The sequence below is a fragment of the Rhodnius prolixus genome, unplaced genomic scaffold (assembly GCF_049639745.1).
Source record: "Rhodnius prolixus isolate KJV_2025 unplaced genomic scaffold, Rpr scaffold_5, whole genome shotgun sequence".
NCBI lineage: Eukaryota > Metazoa > Arthropoda > Insecta > Hemiptera > Reduviidae > Rhodnius > Rhodnius prolixus.
In genome coordinates, this window is record NW_027411624.1 from 7,807,143 (window position 1) to 7,834,305 (window position 27,163).

At 30.6% G+C, this 27,163-nt stretch overlaps 2 protein-coding genes across 8 annotated transcripts; both read left to right on the top strand.

Annotated features, from left to right (window-relative positions):
• The first annotated feature begins 74 nt into the window (after nucleotides 1-74).
• AP-1sigma (AP-1 complex subunit sigma-2) lies at nucleotides 75-26,436 on the top strand. Of its 7 annotated transcripts, none has more exons than XR_012461000.1 (6): nucleotides 75-383; nucleotides 1,765-1,943; nucleotides 6,750-6,858; nucleotides 7,459-7,596; nucleotides 19,906-20,014; nucleotides 23,170-26,436. XR_012461000.1 is itself a non-coding variant. In XM_074136503.1 (6 exons), the coding sequence occupies exons 1-6, from the start codon at nucleotides 381-383 to the stop codon at nucleotides 14,624-14,626; spliced, it is 495 nt and encodes a 164-aa protein (XP_073992604.1). In that variant the 5' UTR covers nucleotides 75-380; the 3' UTR covers nucleotides 14,627-17,867. The 7 variants fall into 7 exon arrangements, 6 of the variants coding, with proteins under 6 accessions (XP_073992604.1, XP_073992607.1, XP_073992609.1 ...); XM_074136503.1 differs by lacking the exons at nucleotides 19,906-20,014; nucleotides 23,170-26,436 and adding exons at nucleotides 13,827-13,873; nucleotides 14,608-17,867; XM_074136506.1 differs by having other exon boundaries at nucleotides 19,906-26,436.
• Nucleotides 2,676-4,493, top strand: LOC141458482 (uncharacterized). Its single transcript, XM_074136510.1, has 2 exons — nucleotides 2,676-2,872; nucleotides 3,863-4,493. The coding sequence occupies exons 1-2, from the start codon at nucleotides 2,744-2,746 to the stop codon at nucleotides 4,217-4,219; spliced, it is 486 nt and encodes a 161-aa protein (XP_073992611.1). The 5' UTR covers nucleotides 2,676-2,743; the 3' UTR covers nucleotides 4,220-4,493.
• Nucleotides 26,437-27,163: the final 727 nt, after the last annotated feature.

Consider the following 27,163-nt stretch of genomic DNA (forward strand, 5'->3'; position numbering starts at 1 on the left):
CTTTTTATGAAAGTAAATCGAGATTCGTGAGTGCTAATGAAAATAAATTGGCATCCCTTCGGAAACATGCGGTGTTGGCAGGTGCCAGCTGGTGAGAAGAAAAAGGGGTGTTGCTCGTTATGGAATAGGCCAACAATTTTGTTTTTAGAAATTGTGTGGTTTGGGTTTTCTTGCCAAATAATTTTTGAAATAGTGCTTTTGTGTCTTTATTTCTATCATTTATCTGTCATTTAGAAGGTTGATAACCACAATATTTACTGTTATCTAATAAAAAAAAAAATTACAAAACATCAACATAGTATTCCATTTTAGGAAGTTATGAAATTAGTTACTACTTTTCTTTTTTTTTAAAAGTGCAAGAAATTTATCTTCTAATCAAAATGGTAAGAAAAACATGAATGTTTATAATAATGAGTTATATGTATTTCCTTTAATTATAGATACATTTGTGTGCATGACGTGAAACCCTCAGCAAGTTAAGAAAATGGCATGCGACGGTTTAGTCCACATTTCATTTATATTTTACGCTAGATTTGTTTATAAATCTTGATTTTATAACAAATTAAGAAATAATTGTTTATTTAACTCTAATCAATCTTTAATCAATGGTATAACAAGAAAAAGCAAAATTTGATAAACTGATACTATCAACATTTATACTACTATAATTCAAATAATGAGGCTTAACATTTTGTTCATGTGATCTTGTTACACATTTAGAATCTTAACTTTTAAAAAGCAAAACACAGGTTACAGATTATTTGAAATGTAGGTTTATTAACTCTCTAAAATTTCTCTCTTTTATATTTTCTTTACTTGCTCTTATTAGTTATTATTAAATGCGGATAAGGGGAAGAGATTGGACAAAAAATCAGAGAATTCTGCTTAGCAGAAAATTGTTCACATAAGATAGGTAATCAAAATTTTATTCGGCTCTATCTGTTCATTGTTTCTTTTAGGTAAACAAAAAATGTGACATTTAGTTCGTAATGTTATAATAAGTTTACATTATTTACTTTACTTTACAAGAGTGTTTCCAAGCGGGTGAACAAGACAGTCGATTTATTGGGCGTTTGTAGCATTGTAGAGTACATAATTAAGTGTTTAACTCTGGTAGGAAGAAACTGCAGAAGGCTCGGATATCTTGCAGCCCATCACTACTGTGAAAAGATAGATGAAGCTAGTCTGAGACTTGTCAATGATGCTGGACTGCTAATCAAACACGAACTGAGTCAGGTTTTTTGGTCAGAGTTGTAGTGAAGATGGGTCTAATCCTCAATGTGTATCTTTAGTAGGCAAAATTTATTATTTTGTACCACCTAGTGACTGGGGCGTCACCCGAAGCGAGGACGCTTCTGCATTGATGCCATAACTAAATAGGCAGACTCAAGTTGCTTTATTTGATCTTAATTGAGCTCAAACAAACTTCGTTCAATCATCAACCCGTCAATGTACTTTTTTTTAAAGAAGTGTTTCATCCATATGAAAATCTCTACAGGAAGTGCAGTGTGGTTCCTGCTTTTCTGTTCCTATATCATTTAATTCTATCTTGGTGGTATTTGATAAAACCTTGTTTTCTTTAAGAAAAGCTTCCGCCTCAGTCCTAGCTGGCATATTTTGTTGATTAACTTGCTTTGTTATGGAATGTGTGAATAATCACTCTAATGTCTGCATCATCATTTCTGCAGAATTCTACGAGTAATTTTTGTAGGTAGATTGTTTTACACCTATAACTTCATTAATACTTTTTTTAAAATTTTGCAGATGCAGTTTATGCTTCTCTTCAGTAGACAGGGTAAATTAAGATTACAAAAATGGTATGTTGCTCATCCTGATAAACTGAAAAAGAAAATTACACGAGAATTGATAACAACTATTTTAGCCCGAAAGCCAAAGATGTGCAGTTTCCTTGAGTGGAAAGATCTGAAAATTGTTTACAAAAGGTATTCTTCAATCATTTTGCACGATGTATTGTAAAGGCAAGTACATACTTAAGATTTTCAGTGTTTGGCATCCTTTGTCAGGGAGCTGTATCCAAGCATTGAGACATTGCGTTATGGTTTATATTTTGAAGTGTATTATCTGAAGAGGGAGTATTATCTGAAGTGTATTTAATGTAGCACAACATTCTTTCAAGTATGTGTTTATGTGCTTCAACTGCAATTGTAAATTTTCGGCTTATAAAAAACTATACTATCTTCATTTTTATTTCCTTTAGTACTTAATTTTTGCCACAGTATCTTTTCTCTATTTTGAGTATAAATATTTTCACCTCCATCCAAAATTGTTTCCTGCGAAATTTTTGTACCTATGCGATTTACATTTGTTTTTTTACATTTTGAAAGCGTACTTTTATAATTGTGAATTTCTAAAGAATTGATTTTCTGAATGGACAAGTTGGATTGAAAAAAAATTATTTCTTACTCATAAACAATCTGTGGCAAAAAAATAAAACTCTTTTTCTCTAATCACGTGTTTTGAAACTTTCAGAGTTTTCAAATTGATTTAATTACATTAGGCAACACTATAAGATTATTGAGCGTACAACATCCAATTGAAGATAGTTTTTCTTATAAGTGAAACACATGTGTTGAGTACTGTTAATGTTAGTTTGTTTTTTTTCACTGCTAACATTAAACCAAATTATAGCAACATACATATGTATAACGAAAAATTAAAATTATAACAGTCGGGAACTTAAAAAAAAAAAATTGATTCCCAGCGAATCATTTTTACCCAAAAAATGGAAGATTTTTTTGTTCCATCTCTGTGGTGCTTAGAAGATACTGATTTTATGGATCAAGAAGTGCCTATTGCTATTAGCTCAACAGTAGATCAAGTGAAAGATGTTGAAACCAACGAAATACAATCTGTAAGTATCCAGTTTTATATTTACAATTATCTTTAGTTACTTACCTCATATTTATTGCATAGCTTCGTGTATATACTCAGTACGAATTGCAGAGAATCAGCAAACCCGTAGCATATGTTTATTTTGAAAGTTTTACGGATTAGAAAATGCATTTTGACCGCTGATGCTTTTCTTTTTTATATTTTTCGTTTTATTCTCTTACGGATTCTTCTCTGTCAATGTCTTTTGAAGAAACAAATTTAATAATGCTGTATTTACAAAACGTCGTATCTTAAAACGAACTAGGTGGCTCAACTTTTTTCTTCTGCAGTCCTCTATTTGGTTTTACTATCACATTATTGTTTTTAATCTAAGCGCCGTCTGTACTCAACGGAGCCTTCTTACGAGCGTTGCCATCCCCTAGATAGGTTCTCTCGCTTGCAAAACTATCTGCATGCAAGAACTGTTAACTCTTAAGGGGGAAAAACCCTGAGGGACCCTGATCCGCAACATCTTAGCTATCACTTAGCTTCTGTTCAATAGGATTTAGTTGTTCAGCCGAAACATTTGAATTCCCTTCAATTTTTCATTTTTAAAGACTGAGATTAACTATTTTCTAAATCCACCTTTTTTGGACCGCAGTTTCTAACAAAACTTACATTTTCAGTAAGCACTCTGTTTTAATAATACTTTATCGCGGTAATGCCTTTCACTAGAAATGAATGAAAGTGAATTCCGTGTAGAATTTCCTAAGGTGCTAAGATATCATAAGGTAATAAGATTTCAATAAAGAGATCATCACATTTGCTTCGTAAAAAATCTAGTGAAATATGAAATGCAAGCTTGATTAAATCTCGTTGCAATACAGTAATGCGATCTGTATTTTTTTGAAACTAAACTTAAAGCTTCTAATGGAAATAAGTTCATTAGACTAAACCATTTTCCATTCAGTTTCTTTTTTGATACCTCCACCAAGCTAGTTACACATTTTTATTATTATTTCTTTTGCAGGAAGATGTAGCCAAAAAAACTACCACTCTAGGAAACAGGCCAACTTCAACACATCAAATCCCACATCGACAGTGGGTAAGCAGCAATGAACTGGAAGCCATAGGAAATGCACGACATATAATCTCTTGTGATCATATGTGTGCAAATAATGAAGCTGAAATTTTAGGAAAAGCATGGGCGTTTGAATATGAACAGTTGCAAATTGAACAGAAAATATTTGCAAAAAAAGCTATTAATGATACGTTATTCGAAGCTCGTCTTGGCTCACTCAGTAGACAATCTATGTTCATTAATGATGTTGCAAATTTTGCCCAAGTTATGGCAAGATTACCATCTGTACATTCTACTACTAATTGATTGTGATACTATTGTTACAAGAGATCACAAAGGATTGTAATACAAATGTTACTAGAGATCAACAAGTTTTCTCAATATCCGGCAACTTGCCACGTTCCACTGATATTGTCAATTTAAAAATAATTATAAATACATTTTTTGATCAACGGGCTTGCAACAATTGGTGGAGATCATAAGTTTTGAATTTTATATTATAATAATTTAGGTCTTTCGTGTTTTTTTTTATTTTGATGTTATTATTACAATATTAATAAAACAAAGTGATTCAGGTGTTCATTGTGGTTCTTTTTTTCAAAATAGGTATAGTATTAAGGATTATACCTAATACAGAATTTGTTAAGGAGGAAGACTTCATTCGTGTCGAACAGAAAATGAATGAGAGAAACGTATGTGGGGTTAATCGCAGAAAAATATAATCAAGGCCTTTCATGGCTTTTAAAAGTCATAAGGAAACGAAGTTTTGGAGAAAGGATGGCTTCGGAAATGTTATATATGGGCTCATAAGTAGAAAATAAGCATCTCTGTTTCATGTGTTGTTTTATAGACGATCACGTGGTTGTGGCTTAGGACAAGGAGGATCTGGAGTCGATAATGAGAAATATTGAAAGATTCGTTCATATACACCAGGGTATGAGAATAATTTTTTTAAAAAAATGACGTAGATGGTTATATTTGTGAAATAAAAAGAGATTTAGACATAAATGAGGAAAAATGTTAAAAGTTGCTTGGAGCCCTTAGGCTCAATTTTGGGAAAGGAAGGAGGAAGTGAAAAGGGAGTACTAAACAAAAACCAACAGACAAGGAAGGCATCGTTGGACCAAAAAGAATTACGGTACTCGTTTGAGAACCAAAAAAAAAATGTGGGATTTGTAAAGAGAAGAAGGTGTGAAGAGGATAAGAGATTTGTGGACTACTGAAGATGGGTGTAATCTGTAAGAAAGAAAAGAAGACCTAGATGCAAGTTTGGCTGATGAGAAGGATCTAAGAACGTCATTCTTAGAAGGTAGCCCAAGACGAGACTAAATGATTAAAAGCTGTTTAGGTAGCCATGATCCTACAAAGAGAGTGCCAAATTTCGATAATAAATATTTAAAAATATCTTCTTCCCCGTTCCACTTTTCCTTCCCTGAAAATCTGTGTTTTTGAATTCTGTATGTTTTAAAACCTCTTTTATAAATAAGTCAAATAATTATCTGGCCTAATTTAATATACTCATATTATTGTCCTTAATAACATACTTTTTTTAAACAACGAAAGAAGTTACAAATATGTATTTTTTTAGATTTAAATCAACCTATGCATAACAGAGAGTGATGTGCTGTTTATCTTAGACTGATTTTTATGTGGAAATTAACTTGACAATTTCAGGGCTGGGAGATTAGTTTAAGGAATCTTCTTATCTATACGCCTTGTTATACAGTTTTTTCTTTAAGATTTATTTACAAGGTGCACTTTTTTCTAGCAACTTTCATCTTACATATATTTTCAAGAAACTTGAAGTAAATGCATTTTCATAAACTTTAAAAAAGTAACAGTTTTGAAAGTGGACATATAATTTTAATTTCATTTATTTCTAAAACCTAGAAAATATTAAAATGAGAAAAAACCCTGTAATAAGTAGACTTCTTGAATAGTACCTTATTTTTACACGAAGTGTCTTCATAGGTTATTACCGAAGTTAACAAAATTAACTTCAACCCGCTTTAAAACTTTCAACCAGAACCCGCTTTAAAACTTTCAACCAGAACCCGCTTGAAAACTTTCAACCAGTTTTAAAACGCTCAGGATGTCCAAAGGTACTATATATTGTAGTATTAATTTCTGAATCCTTAAATACGAATAATTTTAAAATAATTCTTTTTAGAATGAATAACAAAGTGCTATCTACTGTTCAAAATGAGGTTAAACTAGTTTTGTTTTTTTAAATAATAGTTCTGAAGCTTATAAAATATTTCTATTACTTCATTCAAAGAGCGTGATGTTTGTTTTTTAGTAGTAACTCCGAAATAGGCTAATAAATACCCTTTAAATAAGACAATATAAGTCAGACAATATAAAACATCGCTACAGAGTGTTCCGCTGGTTGTGGGTTCAGATCCAGAGAATACTATGGCAGGAAGCGAAGAAACATCTTTAAAAGCCTGCCAGATTGCACTGTAATTGCTTGGATATGAGGCATCTTGTAGATCTGAGGAGAAAATTCGCAAAAACAACTGGTTATGAGACCCTAGGCGTTGTATAAGTGTTTGATATCGGAACGGTCTGACACTCCTGTTTTCTCAGATTGTATCAGAAAGTGGCTTTAAAAGAATGCTTTGCTATTATTTACTAATGACTTATCTATTATTCAAGAAAGCATTGATGATAGGCAGCATGGAGCTAATTATTTTCTCAGATATTTCTACAGCTCTCTGGAGCGCCTGTATTCACATTGAGTTCGCAATCTACTTGTTTCCTTTTTAATCCAAATAATATTTATTTTATGTATATGTATTTTTTTATAATTCCATTGTATTTAATTTTTTTACAGATATGCAAGTTTATATTTCTGTTGCGCTATTGAGCAGAACGATAATGAACTACTTACCCTGGAAGTAATCCATCGTTATGTTGAACTACTTGATAAATATTTCGGAAGTGTAAGTAATATTGTTAACTACTTTTTTATAGCAAAACAAAACTATTTTACTACTTTCCCTAATTATTATTTTCAATTTTCTTTTTCAAACTTTGACTTTGATTAAGTTTTGCATTGCTAATAGTTCATAACATCACAGGGAAAGAGAGAAGCGTAACCCGACCTTTCTCAGATTTACCTAAAATTAATATTCCTGGATAAAAGTTTCAAACGGAAGCTCAAACGTTTTCGTATGAGTGATAACTGAGCAACCTATCAGGAATTCGCTCTTCAGGTTAATCCATTTCCTTCTAAGTCGGAATTTCAGCAACTCATTTACTTCTTATTAATATGATAAAAGTGATAGTTCTATATACTTGCGATTAAAACTATTTTATAGCTATTTACGATTTATTATTGTAGAGTTTTGCTTACGATGGGTACTCACCGTACAATGTTTTTTTTAAAAATAAAATCCACTTCCTGTTCAGGGTACTATAGAAAGTGTATTTCCGTTGTAAACTCAAGGCCAAAAATATAAATTGTAATAGTTAAATGGCAAAAACTGATAAAATTCAGAAATAAAAAACAAGACTGAGACGTAAATTATTTGTGTTTCCAGGTTTGTGAATTGGATATTATATTTAATTTTGAGAAAGCTTACTTCATTTTGGACGAATTGCTACTTGGTGGTGAAATCCAAGAGACCAGCAAGAAGAACGTATTAAAAGCAATAGCTGCCCAAGATCTACTACAGGAGGTTAGTCATGGCGACACAGCTATTGAATTATAATTATTTTTCGTTTTTTCTTTATTTTCGTTTTATTTTTATTTCTCATTTCGTGTTAACAATATTCTGTTACGACATATACTATAATTACGTGTTTACATTTAGTCTCGTTTATAATTTATCGATTTGTAGTTTGCTGTAGTGGTGGTAGATTTGCACCCCATTCCTTTTATTTTACACAAGTTACCAGAGTAATTGCCAATAAATTATTTACTAGTCATCTTAAGGGGGCTTATATTTTTAATATTCTCTTAAGTCTTAAAACAAAAACAAATTAAATTCGATTTAAGTTGTCTTTCGAAGACTTCAAATGTTCTAGTAGTCTGAAACAATAGAGCGTTGCGTAAGTAGATTTAGCATTGCTTCTTCGAAATAATTTATTATATGGCGTGTAGAAATAATTATATTATTATATCGCGTATAAATTATTTTTACAAAATATTTATTACTTTATAAAACTAACCATCTTTAAAACTACTGTTCCTAATTAATTTTAATTAAAGGTATAAATACCTTTTGTATTTGGCATTACATATTTAATTTTAAATTTTACTTTTCATAGAATATTTTAACATAAATTCCTGTACTATTGTCTTGCTTCCTTTTATTTATATTTATTTATTTCGTATTTAGATTTTAGGTCTTGTTTGTTGTTACCTTTTTAGTGGTCTTAATACTAAACTCCATAAAACAGTTTATCTCTCATATTTTAAATTAAATTGCAACATCGGCCCGGCCGCAATTTTTGATTCCCCAAAATGAAAAAAAGAAAGAAAAACTGTGGGGCTTAAACGTTATAACACATTACGTCACAACTCACAAACATCGTCAGCTCTAAAATAATAGAAAAAAAAATCGCATAACAAAGGCAAACATACGTAGAATTGATACGCGTTGATATGTGGTTGTAAAGGCAAATCCTTATCCAACTTCTTCCCACAAGGCAAGAAATACGGCAGTCCTTCAGCTGCAGTTTCATTTGCCCCTACATTTCTGAAGCAGCGCTTGTTAAAGGTCTTTTTGATCTCTCGCCGCCTACCAGTGACATTTTTCCCTTGTAACAAGAATATCTTGCACGCCTTTTAGGTTCATTCAAGGCAAAGCATTTTTTCGAGTACCTTAGTTGCCGAGTTTAATTTAGAATTCATTCTTAGCTCTTTGCTTGAGTTTTCTCATCGAGGACCGTTCCTCGTACTCGTGGTCCGTCCCTAGCGAAGACAGTCCCGTGTGCGCTATGCTGAAAAATGATAAAACTTGCCTCACTCGAAACGTTTTTATTGCTGTTTGGAATTATAACGTATTTGAAAAGACTACATGAACCCTATTATTAAAGATGCTTGATTCACTCTATTAAATTTGTTCTTTTGCAAGCTACCTTCTTCTTGAAGAATCGACCTCTTTCGTTGAGAGAGTATTGGTAGAGAACTGCCTCTAGTAATTTGTTTGTATAATATGTACTTAAGTATCTATCTTCATTTTTTAATATTTTTACAGTATTGCACCTCCAGCAAAAATAGAGTTCCACAAGTTACCGTTTAATCTCATCTCCAATACTTCACTAGATAGAAATCGTGTCAGATTTTTACAATCCAACTAGATCTCTAATGTTCTTGAGACTAGCATTGTTATTCTTTGTGTCAAACATTCTCCTATTTGCAGAAATCTCTTCTTACAGTCTTGCATTAGTATCATCGAATTTCTATGCCTGGGAAAGCCCAAATAGTTTTTATTATTATTTTTTTCTTACATTACTTGTCTTCTGGGCCACTTCTGTGGATCTTCTATCATGAACTGATACAGAGAGTGAGGTATCTGTTGGTTTTCCCGAATTATATGCTGGCGTGGGTGTTAAGGCACGACCTCTAGTAACTTAGCTTTGAGTAATTATTTCGAAGGACTTCTTTTTTCGCTCTTAGGAACAAAAGACTAACAACGGGTAGGCTCCTATAGCTCTCCATTTAAACAATTTATGTATACGATCAATGACTCTGTATGTTTTTACAGTATTCAATTTATTTAACTTGTTAAAGTTCCTAAAATTGCCTTATTTTAATCGATCTAACAGATAATTCCTAATTTGTAACTGTAAATATTTTCGCCAAATCTTGCTTCATCAATCACCAAATCCTGTTGAACTTTTATTAATTTATTTGCCGGTAAATGCCTCATACCTAGGTAAAAACAAATTAATTGTCTTTAAAATATAGTTTTAGAGTTGTTCATTTCGATATGGAACAATAAGGAAAAAAGATGTTAGTTGTAAAGAGATTATTCTCTTTCTTAATTTTATTCCATCCAAACTTTTTGAATTATTATTTGATTTTTTTAAAGTAATTAACTTTTCTATTATAATTTTAACTTATACTCAATTATATCAAAATATGTTGGTTGAAGTTACATAATTCATGCATGGCAACTAAAGTAATACATTATCCAAAACCAAAAGGGAAACTAATCTTAAACAAAAAAAAAAAAGAGAGATATATACCATTGCATGCTTTGTTTTTTGAAATTGTACTTTTATAAAATGGTGTATTCAATTTTTTGGTGAATAAATGTTCCCACTGTAGTTTTGCGACTCACTATATCCTGTTACGCCAATGAGAGGAAACCTAATTGTTTTAGTAATTTTAATTTTGATAAATGTGTTATTATGTCTTAATGTTTAATTTTTCTTGACCTACTTAATACTCCTACCTCCTGATTTTTTTGTTAATGAAAACTTGATGTATAAAAAAAAACCTTATTGTGTAAACATTGAAAATAAGAGAAATTATTATTAATATATATATACTTATTTTTTTTCATTTCGTATTTTATTTTAGACTATTTCTTTAATCCATTTCTGTTTCTCGAAAGATTTTTTTCTTTTTACATTCTTATTGCATGAAATATTCGAATTAGAATTTTTTACAGTCTTACGCTTTTTTTGCCATTTCTTTGCACTGTTCTGCACTATTTATGAAGCTTAAACCTGATCAACTATATTGGGCTCTTTAATATTGTGCACGGGGGAAGTTATTAAGCTTACATTCAAACCAGCTTTAGGGCATAGATTTACCTATAGTATTTCACTAGTTCAGAGAGGTCTGTTCAAGGTATTTATTGTCAATAGGGTTTCCTAAGCTATTGGTAGTAATTAAAGTCCTCTTCTTTTCTTTTTTCTTCGGAGTTTCCGTAATTCTTGAACAATTCTGATGTTATATTTGTATTTGTTATAAACAAATTATATTTGTTCGTGAGGAGGAATCTAGCTCTGCGCTATCCATGGTCTCTTTGGGCTTAACATCAGCTACACGGACCTAGGATGAAAATCCAAACTCGGACTTGTGTAAGACTTTCACAAGAAATCCTAGTTACTCGTAATAAAAAGGTTAACCATTAACTCACGGAAATCTCACATTCAAAGTGGCATTTTTTCAGCCAGATTTATCTTAATGCTATGTTAATCTGTGGGTTTTTTTATACATTCTGACGAATATCATTTATTTACATAATTTACAAGTCAATTATTATTTATTTATTTATTTTAACTCAGTTTATAAACGAATAAGTGACGTATAAACTCTTTACAAATTAGTATTCACAATTATTTTTCGAAAATTAGTGGAATCTGTAGGCTTTATGCATGGCTTTTATTGATTTAACTACCTTGTATACTTACGATTCTGTATTATTCGTTTTGATTATCAAGAGAATTGGTCCTAGAAAAAAAAGAACTGAATCTTTACTGAAACTTTGGAATATCAGCGTACTCTAGCATTTACAAACTCTTAAGAATTGATCCTGTGATATTCCTCAAGATATCTCTCAATTTTGTTTTAAAAAAATCCAGTTGAAGAATGTGCACACTAGAGGGAATCCTATCTCTAATTTTATGCAATCTTCTTACTGGAGATAGACCTATTTTTTAAAAAAGACCTTTCCCTGTAAACCATTGTAAATTAGCGCATTGTATCCGTCAAAAACGCTCCTTCATCTGGTGCTTCGACCTTTTCAGTTCGATCAGATCTATTTCTGTATGTCTTCTCTAGGCGAATTCTAATGTTCTTTGGGGAAAAAAAAATACATCCATCTTTCCAAAGTATATCCATCATATGCTACCCAAGTTTTTTGGGCTCCCGTCAGTTTTTCGTGTTTAGGTAGTGCGTTAAACATACAAAATTACTTAAGATTAAGAAATAGAATAATATTTAAAGTAGCAGGTAGAAAAATATTTTGCATATTACAAGATCTAGATGAAAAAATATCCCTCGAAATTCACTTAACCATTATTTTTGAATTAAAATTTTAGAAAAATGAATTAACTAAAATAAACAATAATTTCATTGCAAAATTTTATAAATCGTCTTTTAACTACTTTTGTAAAAATATTGTTTAATATTCTACACTTTTTATTGGTGAAATAAATGATTTATGGAACTTTGATACTTCTTTATTTGTTAATTGCTTAATTTTAAGCACAATATAAGTTAATACCTAAGCTTTATTTTCTTTATTACATTCTCCAATAAAGTTAATTTCATTCTCTCTCTAATAAAAGTACAGAACTTAATAATTATATTTTTTGATAATAAAAGAAACAAAATAAGAACAATATCATCCAAAATGATCCTTTTTAAATAGTATGTTTTTTATTTTATTTCTTAGCATCGAAATCTTACTAAGTACTCTTATAAATTCCAGGCAGGAGATAAAGGGTTGAATGTTATAAAGTTTGATGGAATTGACTAAAAACTGTCATTTAAAAGATGAAAGCAGTTCAACTATACAATATCTTTATGTTTGAGGCTTATGTAAAAATAAAGAAGTTTTATTATTATATAGAAGCTAAATAATTTTTTTCGGGAATAGTCTATAATATTTTGGAAATAAGTGCTATTTTTGGGTTGAATTAAATGCAAATACTTTTGCGGTCTAGTTTTTTCATGGATGCTCTTCTATGAAAAATGAAGCTGTAGATCATTACCAGCAGTTCTCGTGGAAAAGATCTGCATGATACCCTTCTCACGAATTAACTATTAGTTCTTAGATTTTGAACTTTTATTATTATCAGTTTAGAGATAGTTTTGGATCCTTACTTCCACATTCATCACAAATCTATTGTTTTCCCTTGGTTCCACTTGCAATTGCATAACGATGTTGGTATAGAAATGATCATACAAAAAGTAATGAAGCAAATAGAAACGTAATTTAAAAACATCTATTCTGATAAATGTATTCGAATGTAAAATAATTTGGTTTAGGTGTATTAATATCTCGCAGAAAACCATATGACTACCAAATGACTGATGGATCTCGTTGCTTTACTTTAAATTATATTTTGCAACGTTTGCTAACTGCTAATGAAAAGATATACGGATATCGTAAATCGCCCTAAGACGCTTCGTGGCCTTAGATTTTGTCTCAGAAACTTTGTAGCATATTGCAACCAGAATTTTCGGCTGTTTCTAGTTAATAGATTTTGTACGATCTTCATTCAATTTGATTTCCAATCGCTTGCAGCGTTCATTCACTAATCTCTTTTTATTTAAGAAAATTCTTGAGATCTGTAAGTCACAAGAAAAATAAAACGACTAATCGCATGTTTCCAATTTTTTATTATTACTATTATTATTATTTTGTGTCTCCGAAGTATTTGAGTTATTGATTCGTGTTACCATTGCTGAGCAATGTTGGCACTCTTAAAAGTGGATTGTAAAGGAATGCTTCAAGAAATAGAAAAATTCACTGGAAAAACTTTTTCCTGTCTATAACGAATCACAAACTAGTTTTCAACAACAGTATTCAAGAATTTAGTGATTATTTTTCTCAAAACTAATACTCTACCACCTCTTCGAGATTGCAGCCACCTCATATTTCTTTTCTTCTGACTTCATGTTTCGTTCTGTGAAAGCTGGTCGTCACTGATTCCATCCAGTGTATACTTGGACACAAAAAAAGGAGAAGAGAGTTCAGCTCATATAATTGCTTGAAAATGAAACAGAATTTTCAAAGTTCAAATCTTGGAAGAAAAACAGAAGTGAAAATGAAGGAGTGAAATATTAAAATTTGTTTTTAAAGGTTCCTACTGTTTTTCTTTTAGTTTTTCTTTTTTTTATTTTGAGAGAAAACGAACATTAGAAATTAAACACCCAACACTAGCAAAAAGTGCCTTATTTATCTATGATTTATATTAAACCTTGTTTTTATTCTCCCAGGAATTCCGCCCTGGGTCAGAGCTTTCATACTGGGTGCTACTCAAAGAGTAAGAGTAAACTCAAATTTTTAAATAGAGTGTGAATTTAACACTTTGAAAAGAGTGTTATTTGACTTGTTTTGGAGTTTTAATTAACTGTAGCTCCTAAAATATTGATCTCCTGTATAAATAAGAAAAAAGATATTTAGGAGTTTGATTACGTAATAAAAATTATATAAGTAACAAAAAAAAAAATTAACTCTAATAAACGTTGTTTTTTTTTATTTATTTATTTGTAAATAAATGTTTTGTGGAATTGTGCATGAAAAAAAAAAGCATGATCATGTAGATGATAATTGGAAAAAATCATACAGCATGGTTTCTCAGTTAACAAACTTGCATGATCTTCCGTACATTTTCATATTTATACATGTATAGTACAATTTATATTTTGGGGTACCTCTCCCATCGAGAGTATATTTTCTAGGATGAGGCAGTTGAAGGGGCTCTAAGAGAAATTGGTCTCATCTAGTATACCAAAAAAAAATCATAATAATAAGATGGAACTCAAAAAAAAATAAATAAATGAGAAAAAAAAGACATCTAAATACAACAATTCGGTGCTTTTTTACGGCAGCTGAAAGGATTATTTATTTATTAATTAATTTTTTAAATTGTTCTTTCATTAATTAACTGAAATGTGTGCAATAAAAAATAGTCAATTTTGTTTTATACTAACCTTTTATATATTTATAATAAAAAAAAATTAATTATACATTTTTTTATTTTTTTATGTAAATTAGGGAAAGTCAGTCAGATTAACTCACAATAGAGCATTGCAAAATCACTGCAAAGATAACCACAGTTTCAGTAAAAATTTCAATTTTAAAAGTGTGTGTAGTACAACAATTTGCTCTTTATCTGAAATGAAATTTAGATTATTCATTTTATTTTCCTTCCTGGTGTAATATTGTATGCACTTCTTGCAGAGTTAATTTAGGCACACTGTGTTATCTCTTTGTAAAGAAAAAAAAGTTTCCTTTATGTAAAAAGAGGTTCCTTATTTATTGTGTAATTTTTCTTTTTTAAGTTTTTAAATTTTATTAAAACTAATGAAAATGTAGTCATCTTGTCAAATTGGTTACGTAGAATTTTGAACTTTGTATAATTATTATAATTACCCTGTAATTTTATAGCTTAGCGAGAGTAATAAAAATAACTCTTTGGTGTGGCACTTAACGGGGTAGAGGGAATTCAGCGTCACCAAAATCAGGATCTATTAAGACTTATATGATTTAAAATTCAGCCAATGCCAGAAAAAAAAAAAAAAATTCAGCAGCCTACAATTCAAATTGTCAAAATATTTTGCTGAACAAAAAGAAAAAAAAAGCTTCAGCAACACTGTTTAGTGTTCGACTTTCTAGCGAATTATTCTTGAGGTGTCTACTAGCAATCCTTGAGGAGCATTTCCAGAGGTCTTTAAACGAGCAAAATTTACCTAAAAATCACTGGATAAGTTCCGTTCATGTTAGTATTGGTCTGCCAGGATGGTGGGTTGCCTGTGCTGACAGCACCCATCCCTTTTCCGTCCAGGAGTTATAGCCTGCCTGGAACCTTGCAAGGTTCCCATCTCATCTTTGAACTCCAGAGATCTGAGATCTGCCAAGTATATTCCTCATTCATTCTTCTGAATTCACAAAACTGGTTAAGCGAAACAGGCTCTCTGACCATCATGTCCAGCCCTCCCAGAAAATTGTTTCGTTGGTTCGTGACAGCGACCGCAGACACGATATGGAAGAGCGAAGTCTAGGCTCATCTTAGGTGTCCATGGTTTTAGCTAGTTACTGGTTCTGAAAAAATCAATGTATTAGCTCTGCCCCTATTCCTAGGCTGATTGGCCGGCAAATTTATTTTCCCTGAAGCGACTGCTTGCACTCTGGTAAAAATATAAAACTTTGCAAAATTTTGCAGATCGCTTACATGAAAATCATTCACAGTACAGTAAGTACAGTACTGTACATAAGTAATGTACAGTAAGTTGAATTTGTTTACTAATTATTTTTTCTTTTTGAAATTATTATTTAAATTAATTTCATGTACAGTATGAGTGATAATCTTTCTTAAGGAGCCAACATAATCATAGATTCTCCACTGAAAGCGTTTAGGGGACCTTTTGTTATTCAATAACATTTTACTTTCACTTTTTATACAGTTTTGAAGGATATCTCAAGTAATCAGTAGATTTTGTTGATTTGTAGTAAGAGCGGTCGTCAAACTGTAAACTGCCCTCTGTTATGTTGTTTCAATCGTCTGTAAATCTATTAGGAATGTTTAGAACAGAATGTTCAGGGGAGAGTTGGCAAAGTGGCCTTAATATGTCACCGTCATTCTCAGGAAGCACTTCAGTCAGAATTGTAGGCTTACTAACAAGGAGGGACGTTCTCTGGAAGCTCGGGTGGGGTGAGAACACATACTTTTAACTCTCTTCACTCACAGTTAAGTTAAGATATAGTTACCGACATTCTTTGTAAGTTTAGCCTCAGGGTCGTGGTGGTCATCCCTCGTAGAATCTAATCTAATACTTAACCATAGTGACGACAGGTAGGAAAGTTCTTTTATGGTACTTCTAAGACAACTGCTCCTTATTGTAGAGTGGTATAACTATCCCTAACAGCAATTCTTCTTTTAAGATATCATTTTTGGGTTTTCCCCAATTTCTATGGGATTAGACTAGGGTTTGATTTTTAGAGTTTACTGAAACCGTCGTTGTAATTGACTGGTATGTATGCTGTAGCTCAATGACATGTCACGAGAATGAGTTATCAGTGACGGAGAATTGGAGAATTGTAATTTAAATTTAAAATTTAACTCTCTTTTTTATAATATTAATATAAAAATAGTAATGTCAAAGTACTCAAACTTTCTAGATTAATTTGTTACAAAAAAGGTATGTTAGTTAAAATGTACAAAAAATGTCGCATGATCTGCTAATTTTATAGTTAAAAATACTAGAAATAATATTACTCTCGTTAATTCTAGATCTGATGTTTAATTTTTTTTAAATAGATCTGAAAATTGATTTTATTAAAATTTTTGCTCCTCCTATAGAAAAAGAAAATTTTTAGTACCGAAGTCTAACTCATTTTCATGCATCGCCAAAGATATGTGGTTCCTTTTACTATTAATAAGGAACGAAAGGTTTTATTTAAAAAAATATGCATTCATATTGGATTAAATATAATCTAAAATTTTATTTATTTTTTGATAAGTACAAACCAAACTTAAAATCTGTTCCTAATTTTTTTTTTTTAGACTTGTATAATTTTTATTTTTTCCTTCAGTTTTGATTCAAAGATCTCGCCATTGTTTTCTAATTAATTGAATTTAATTATGCTTCCTCTCCCATTAAAGTAATTTTTAAATATTTCTATTTAAAAAAAAAAGTCAATTAATTTTTGTGTTAACTCAGTGAATTGCGCTTTAACTAAGTGAAAATAATATAAAAAATTGTAAACCTGTTTATTTTGTTAGAAATGTTTTATTTAATATTGACTGATATGTTTCATCTACTCTATTTTTATGAAAGTTCATTAGGTAAATAATTCAACTATCATTTATAAAAATAAACTCACGTATTATTACTTTTTTTTTATTTATAAAAAAATTTGTGAATAAAAAGGTGGATACAATTTATTAAGTAGCAATATTTCTTATAAAAACAAGATATTTAAAATGACAAAATCAGTCTTAAATTAAAAAATAATGTATTTTTGCATGTGCAATCTTTTACTATTGTAAGTACATAGGTACAAAACTGATTCATCTCTGGTGGGGAGCCGTGATTTTTTTTTTTTAAATTTAAAAAATATTGTTTATCTAGTTTATTTTTTAAAAGTTTTTTCCATATTATTTTCTGTGCACGTAGAGATCTGATGTGTACCTATAAAAAGTTTTTTCATATATTAAGAAAATTTAATAAATTACGTTTTATATGGAATTCCTTGTATTTTTTGTTTGTCTAATTAAAAAAAAAAAAAGATTGGTTGATTTGTATACTTTATTTTGAATACAAGTGTACTTTTGTCCTTGCTTTACCTGTTTTTTCGAAGTTTTATTTACTTAATAGCGAAAACTGTGCATTAGTTTTATATCTGTTCTAGAAACTGGGGCTTTATTTCACGCTTTAGAGCAAAAGCATGCTCTATTATTCTACACTTCGGTATTGATCCTAATCACGGAACATCGGAATTGAGCTGAATACAATACTATTTGAACCCTAATTCCTTGGCATTGCCCTTTTTTCTTTTCTCATACTGTGCTCTGGGTTTTTAAGGAATAATTTATACCTTTCTTCTGCAAACTTCATTCGTTTGTGTTCTTCATTTTAGAGGAAAGGGGCTATAACCTCACCGTTCTGTTAGCATGCATGGCTATCAAGAGGTTGTTTAGTACCTGCTCGCGAATCCGTCCACAATTTATAAGAGCCACTATTAATTTTGAAGGGCATCCCGAGACCTTTTCAAGATGGTCTTCAAAATTTCTTGGAAATCCATTAGTTTCCATGGATCGTTAATAAGATACGGATACTCGCGATGATGAGAGTAAGCCCAAAATTTGATGGCCAAAATTTACATCAGACTTAGTATGGGTGCATGCTCTGATGGATTTTAAGTATGTATAACAAAAAAAAAAAAACTAAGAAAATAAATAGTTCAAATAAGTTACGATAATCACAATAACTTTTAAATATTACTTACTGACAGATAGCGTTGATTATATAATCGTGGAGTTTTTGGTCTGTTATTTTCTAGGCTTTTGGTTATGATTCTGATTTTCAATCTTCTACAATGCTTAAGAAAATGTTGCACTTCTAGTTTTAAAACTGTATAGTTTGCAAAAAATCTTAGGTTAAGTAGAAGACAATTTCTTTATCCGATTAACTAATCTCTGAAGAGAATTTAAGAACACCATTTATGCTGTAGCGAATAAAAACACTAATACTAACTTAGAAATATTAAAATGTTTTATATTGTGTAGTCATAATTTTTATTTGGTTAATAAAAACACCATATATGGAATTGTTATTGGCCTACCATTTATTTGCATACAATATTATTTAAACAACACCATTATCATGTAAAAACTGTTATTAAAGTTAATGGTTTAAATAAATTTTTCATTTCTTTCTTTTAAGCTTGGAACTTGATTGTATAAAAAAAAAAATTTAGGCCTCTACGTACTGAATTTTAATTTTTTTAAATTTATGATTGCTATCTACTTTTTTCAAATTTACTTTTTTATGAGATTAATTGAAAACTCATTGAACGATCTTAAATGCTCTCTTTTCAAACAATTTAATTTCTGGCATATTCGTACTTTTGTTTTTAAACTCCAAAAAAAAGTTAAAGTGCAATAGGATTTAAAAAGAAAGTGTATTATCAACCAATAACTTTTTTTACAACACATCCTAATCCAACTGTGTTCAAAAAAAATTCATTGTAGATAATTTTTATATTATTCCTAGTAGTTTTAATGTTGATCATTACACAAAATATGAAAAGTAATTTTATAAATTTGTCTCATCATTGTCCTATGTTACAAGATAAAGCGCACATTTTTATCGCCCCCTACTTTAAAGTGCACGTATTTAAGCATGGCATTTAAGCTTAGAAAATTTAATGACAAACAGTTGTTTAATAATTCAAAAGAAAAGTACATGATTGTTCGGTTATTTTGGATTAAAAAAAAAAGGGTCTACATGTTGCCTGTTTGAAGCTACGCCTACGTCTTGCATTCACGCTAAATAATAGGTACGTTAGTCAATTTCAAATTTATAAACGGGTTGCAACATATAGGCCCTTTTGTAAATTTAGAAATATTTTTAATTAGAAAAAAAAAATATATCGCTTTTAATTTAGTTTCATTGCTTGTAATCTTCATTGTAGTTATGCGTATGTTGCAACTCGGTGCTTGTAGTATTATTTTTAGTTTAGATTTAGTTCAATAAAAATATATTAATTTCATGATGCATTATTGAATGAATATATAATAAATCTATGATTGTTGATTTTTTCAAACATCTTTTCTTTTCTTTTTTCCAGGAAGAGACACCGCAAGGATTCTTTGAAGACCATGGACTTGGATAACAAAGCAAGATGGATGCATTGAAGTCTAGACTTCAATCGCTTCTACTCGACTAACAACTGAATAGTAATATTTTTAGTTAGTCCTTCATCTTTAAATTAATTTTTCTTCTGATTCTGATTGTCAGAAAAATAATTGCTCGATTTTTTTTTCAAATTTACTATTGTTTTGTTTTAAAGTTAGACAAAAAAAAAATAGTTATATTTCTCCAGAAGGAAATTCGATAGCAAACTGTAATGGCTTTAATTTGTTAGGTGCTGACTATGCCTCTACTAAGAGTATTGAACCATAATTACAGAAGTTTTTTCTTTTACTGAAATTTTAGTAAATCGCAACTAGGTTTCGAATGATAAAATTGAAAAGATTTTTTTTTATGATGAAGATGTAGCTTAACTCATCTGTCGATCTCCAAGGTCTTCAACTAATTTTCTCTCTCTTCTGTTTGCTAGATGAGTTCCCTTGCGAAGGGTCTGAATGAAACTATCTGCAACTTCTTCTTATCTAGTATTTCTCTCCCTACCTCCCTAAAAAATTTTACTTGGGCATCGATAAAACGCGCAAAGTAACCAATAACTGCAACTTTCTTCCAATAAAACCACAGTTTGGAGCACATTCTTCCAATGATTAGCTTATTCACAGGGTGAGACCTGTTTGCCCGGGGCCCAAAAGTGGTTTATTGTGCTTTCCCTTGGTATATGTAGTTGAAGAAACTTCTGCTTTTTATGAATCCAAAGTTTTCCAACCAGCCGATTTTGGGTACCATCTTTTCTGCCTTGAAAAGCCTTTTATTGCATTGTAATCGTACAAGATTGCAACAGTTTGTAAAAAGACTGGACCTTCCTACTTTGGGACAGCCTTTGTAGGTGTTCTCTTTGTCTTTCTTGCTATAAGAAAAGTTTAAAGCTAGATAAGTTGAGCACTTTGTCTGGTCCAGTACAAAATCCGCGCTTTGCTACCAATGGAATTGCAAGTAGACTACCAGCAGAGGGTAACGGATACTACCTCTTCAATCCGAAGCTCAAAGGGTTATAGGTTAGAGGGGTATGTTTTTGAACATCCTTTAGATCGAGGCTGTGTCTGGATGTTTCGTGCACCCTTTAATAGATGCCTAAAGGACCAACCTAGAGGACCGTCTCATCGGCCAAATTTTAAACTGCAGACTCTTAAAACTAATCTCTGCTACTTCTTCAAGGCACCACTAAAGCCACGTAGATGATGAAAGAGGAAAGTGACGAGGTGGCGAGAGAAAGCTAGTTCAGTGTACTACCTTGAACACTAAGTAACTATTATTCTGAACAGTAGTTCCAAACTATTTTTATAGATTCTTTTTATTTACAAGATTAATGATCTAATTATATACAAAAAAAATATTGTCCGATTCGCATAAAAATACTTTTTACTTCACTTTAAGTAACTTATTCCTTGGAGAGATATCACTGTTACTAAATAGTTATTTTTAATTTTGTTAACTAGGTTATAAATGTATATGCACCGATGGAACTAGAAATATTTTGTACATATTTTAAAATTTCCCACATGAAGAAAAAAATTAAATAAATAACAGTATTTGCGTAAACTGTCAATCAGTAATAATAAAAGAAAAGGTAAAATTAAATAATTCACAACATGTATGTACTAACAAAACATTCCATGATATTCAGTATTTTTAAAAAAATTATTTAAATAGTATTATTAGTTGGTATTTTTACTTAATTTTATTTTCTTCTTGTTTTTTCTTAAAGGTTGAATAAACGAAACAAATTAAAGAACAATACGAATTAAAAATTATTTGTTGTTCATTTCGATTTGCTTTTTGCTTTAACATCTTATAAAATTGAATTAATAATCATCGCTAAATAAAATATTATAATGTGTATCATAATGTTATAATGAATATTATAGTAACAGGAAAGTAATGACAATAACTGTTTTTACAAGACAAAAAGAAAGAAATCATTTTAATATTTTAAAGGTTTTTTTCATTTCATAAAACTTAATAGTTTATTTTAAGTATGTATTGAAGGATGAAGGAAGATTCGTGTTAAAAGTAGTAAAAGTTTGTAATTTACTATATTGTAAATAAGAGTTTTCTCTTAATAGGTTGAAATTTATTATCTTCGAATTTATTATCTACATCGATTCATTAACCGGTTATTATCGATGCAATCTTGGTCCTTGTAAAACTCTTTTATTACACTTAAATTTCTTCCACCACTGTTGGACCTCCATATGCCTGACTCCGGGCATCACTCACCAATCCATCCTATAGAGAGACCCACCCTCTGCATTGTGGCCATCTCTTGTTGCCGCCACCAGTTCTCTGATAAAGGGTTTTGAGCACTCTAGTCTTTTTTTATCTCAACTGAAGGACCAAAGCCAACGAAGCACTTACCTTGAGCGTTTATGAGAAGTTCATTTGCTGATGTGAGGATATCCAAGTTTCAGTATCGTACATAACTTCAAATCTAATCATAGTTTTCTTTTTTAGAGATGTTTTTAACCTGGTTCTACTTCTTTAGCTTCAGCCGCAATGCTCCAAAACATCTATTTTCAACCTCAACCCTATTCTGGATGCCCTTTTCGATCAACTTCTTGTTGGTTCTTGCTGGAGAGATTTGATCCAATTTTTTAAATTCGAGATATTTTCTTTCTAACAATCAAATTACAAAAAACATTGTTTTTTTTTCAAAATGATACCTAAAGGTGGAAGTACATCTTTGTTAGAAGGAATTTCTTTCCATCTCCTGGATCATCCTAGCTTCAACTTTTTGGGTTTCCAATAAAAGGTTATAGTTAGATTGCAGCCAAAAGCACTTATCGGAAGCGACAAAGATATCCTAAATGAATATGTACTTTTAAGATTTCTGTGACCTTTCGTTTTAGAAATTTGTATTCAAAGGACCTTGAAACAAATATTTCGAGTAAAACTTATCATAAATTTCAACCTACATATTGTATAAATACGTGTACATTTCATGATGTATTTTAAAGTAAGGGAAACAACTTAATAATAATTTAATTCATTTAACACTTTTGTTATACATTTGCTTTATTCGAAATATTGGAATAATATTGTTTAAAGCGTATGAACCCACCGACTTCAACAATAAATTGTAATGTAGAATTCGGAGGGTTATTTTTATTATTGGGTCACGGGGTGCGGTCTTGTTTTCCAAGACAGCGTAGCTAGATAGGCTTGTAACATAACTTTCTTTTTACAGGTTTTTCCCCCTCATGATTGCAAAACATTCAGGGTTTAAGTGAAACTAATAAGTGGTGATAATTTTTACAAAGACATGTGATCTGAGTGTAAAATCATTTGAAAGGTATGCAAAACGTTAAGTAAAATCTTTCGTAAAAATTGTTTATGAACTCAGCTTTTGTTTCAACAATTTTATTTTTTAACATGGTTTAAAATGATATATTCTGTTGCAAATATAATGTCTTGCCATGGACAAAAATGATCTAACAGTTCGTCCTCTAAGATATTTAGTATTTAGTTAATCAAACTGCAAACAGATTTTTCTAAATAAAAGATCTCTTTATCTCTTTCAAAGAAGGAAGCGTTAGATGTATCCATAAGTGAATATCATCTGTTTCAACCTAAAACAAAAAACTATTCTAGTAACTATTCGATCCCGACATAGATCACTATGGTTCAAAGATGCTTATGCTAAGCTGTGCCCACCCTGGATCTAAGAGATGCGTAACGAGTGTAGGAAGCACATTAATCCAGTGCCTTCTTACAATTCAAAAAGCAACTCCTCATGGAAGGGTTAACTTCCCTAGAACCGCCGTGTAAATTCTGCATGAGACGGAGTGGGAATCAACCTCTTGTTTCATGTTTGGTTGTGTTTCAAAAGTTTTACTAGTGGGTAAAATCCTGGAACTTGCGAAAAACAAGAGGTTCTCTAACTATTCTAGATTCTCTAGTAGTCATCTTAATAAGCTCACAATATAATTCATATTACATCGTCCGCTTTTTTACACGGAAAGAAAGTATAGACGAATTCAATGCTTTGTAAGGTTCTATTCCGGCTCCTGTGGTTGTATTATTTGATAATAGAAAGTTGATTTTCTTGAATAACTTTGTGTCATTATGTTAGTGTAATTAAGAGTTGGCGTTTGGCATTTAATATTTACATTTCCTTCGCAAAATGTGAGAAATTCCAGTCGGTAAGTATTTTGCAAGATTAGATACCAACAAGAATTTATCATTTTGATTAGAATTTGAAACAAAAAACTTACTAAGTAAAGTACTGTTTAAGAAAGTACTGTTTTTGTATAATGTATTCTCCCGCATATTTGAGCGGCTCCCACATCTCTTTGTAGAAAACATCGACCTTTTTTTTTTTTAATATGCTCTACTTTAAAATCATTTCAATAGTAAAACTTCAAGTTTAGAGTAGAGATATTGGAATCTTTATTAATGCGATTTCTGATTCATATTATTTGTCTGTACAAATCTGGGTTAATATTTTGTTTGCTTAATATCTTTTTGACGACTTGCGGGACATGTAAATAAAAAATAAAACCATTGCAAGACTGCTTCGCATTTTGTTATGTCAATGTTTAAATGTGCAATTTTGTTAATGTGGTTATGCTGGTTAGATTTTTTTTTTTATTCGCGGATAATAAATAAAGGTGATATAGTTCTATTAGACAGAAGAGGTCTTATGTTTTTCCAGTGCTAGATATTGCTTTGTTTTCTAGGGTATCTATTTCTGTATCACTTTAATTATATTTCTTAATTGGTCTTGTTCTTAGCGAGATGTTACTCGGCAGTGACTTTTTTAGGGCTATAGTACACTAGAAGCGACTACGAAGTGACAGGACTTTAAACGATATAGATTCGGGGATTATTTTTAGCTGGGATCATCTATTATGAGACTTCGCGATACTATCAATTGGCGTTTCACTACTTACGCTGTCAGTTATATACGATAATTAAAAATTGTAACTAAAATATTGATAATTTTTCTGAGGACTTAGAAAAAGTAGCTTTGGGAATCAGGTACTATAAGGAAACAGTGGAGGTTTACGGATGTCCGTCGGAAGGACGAAGAAAGCGAACCCAATAAATTCTTAGCTGTTGACAATAACTATCTGTGGGTACCCTAAACCCTAGTAATTGCCCTCAAATACATCCAAGGGCTTTTAATAAGTGTACCGTTAGTTACAGCTGTCACGTACGAGTTGTTTCGATTGTTAGCTTTGTACTCCCAAAAAAATGCTAACAGATAGCATAGTATTCTCTAAGTGTCTACAGATTTATTACTTTTTATATTTAAATTCCATTTGTCAAGTTATTCTTTTCGATGTTTCGGTTTCAATAGGGAGAACTTATTGGTAGTTAAAAATTAGTTTAAACTTTCGTTTCTGATGGTTGAGCTTACCAAAATTAAATGTTGGAACAATTAGAATTTAATTTATTACATTAACTTTGTATTAGGACAAAGTAGACTATTAATTTTGGCTTCAGTATTAATAAGTAACTAAATTGCAGATACTTAGAAAGAAACAGTAATTATTACTTTGAACATATGAAAAGTATTAAGTTTTTTAATTTCTTGTGGTTTCCTATTTTGTACTTCTTTACTCATTTGTGCCTTCAAATTTATAAAATATACTCTTCAACAGCTTCGTAATTTCTTTTTTAATTATTTTTGTTTAAACAAAATCTCATGTGGTTTTCAGGGATTTCATTTATTTAAACAAAAAAAAGTAAATCAAATATTGTAATATGTAAGCGTAGTTTAATTTAATTTCCATTAATGACAAATAAAAAGACTGCGATCAATTGTTTTTAGTACATGACATTATACATATACAGTGTACCAAATATATCATTAAATTGTTTTTTTTTTCAACTCTCAATGTTTATTGGATTTTTTAATTTATTTAGAATTGTGGTAGGCTTACGTTTGCACATTAATTTTAATAGTCTCCTTTCAAAAATGGATCAACCCCTGCTTATTTAATATTTTAGGAAGATAATTAAACATATGATTGAGAGATAAGGTAGCAAAAAGGACAGGTAATAAGGGTTATCTATCTTGGACAGAGTTCCTTGTCAGTTTCAACTTTGTTATTACTAAAAAAACGTAAGTTTGCCACAATAGGTAAATATAAATTAAATTTTAGACTGTATTACAATTGATTGACGTAAACTTAAATGCATTCCAAGTAAAAAAACCTTATTTATAAAAAAAAAATTAATTTTGGATTCTCATTGCATTTGAATTCAAATTATAAATGTTAATTATCAAAGTTACATATAGTAATTACTAATAGCACATAAATGTGGTAATTTATAATTGACTAATATTAATGTCGAAAAGTTTCAACAAAACAACAAAATTTAGTTGTTAAATGATATGTTGATTTGTTAAAATGTGTACTTATGCATCACAATTTTATATATTAAGAAGCTTAATTCTTTATGTTTTTTAGACAGAAAGGTTGAAATATTAAAAAATTTGTTCAAATTTTTTTTCTTTTTTTTTAAGCTAGTAACTAGCAGAGATCTTTTGACTTTACCAAGCCTCTTTCTTAATCGTAAAGAATCTCTCGATCTTAAATGACTGGAGGGGCAGCTCTAACCACTTTAATTATTAGTAATTTTTAGAGGATATTGACTGCCTGGCTACAGATTGTCTTCTTAGGATATCTAAGGAGCCTATCAACCTGAGTAATAAAGTTTTAAAAATACGAAGTTTAAAAAAAAATAAAACGCCTGACCGAAAGTGAGACGTGCATATATGTATGTTTCATTTATATCAATGTTGATTCATTCGTCTGGTAAAGTACAAAACTCGTTATTTCTAAACAGTTGAAATTTCTATTCGATCCGAAAGTAGTTTGGTGAAAAAGATCTGAAAAGGCACTTCAGCGGACAGAATGCACATTTTTCTATCTCAAACTACCGTTAGTAGTAAGTATTACTATATTGACAAATTTTTTGTGAAGTATTTTATTGAAAAAATAAAATTTAGAGACACCCCATTCCCGGAAAAGTTGTTTTTAAAAAACGACTTTTATGGGAATATTACACACTCGGTTTACGTCATTGGACCGAAATTAGCTAGTAAAATCCATCAATAAGAAGTACCACATTATAAATGGATGTTAGTAATATATTTACTCCTAAGTGATAACTTATTCCATTCATTGAACTTCACATGCTAATTGCGCAGGTATAGGTCTGTTACTTTT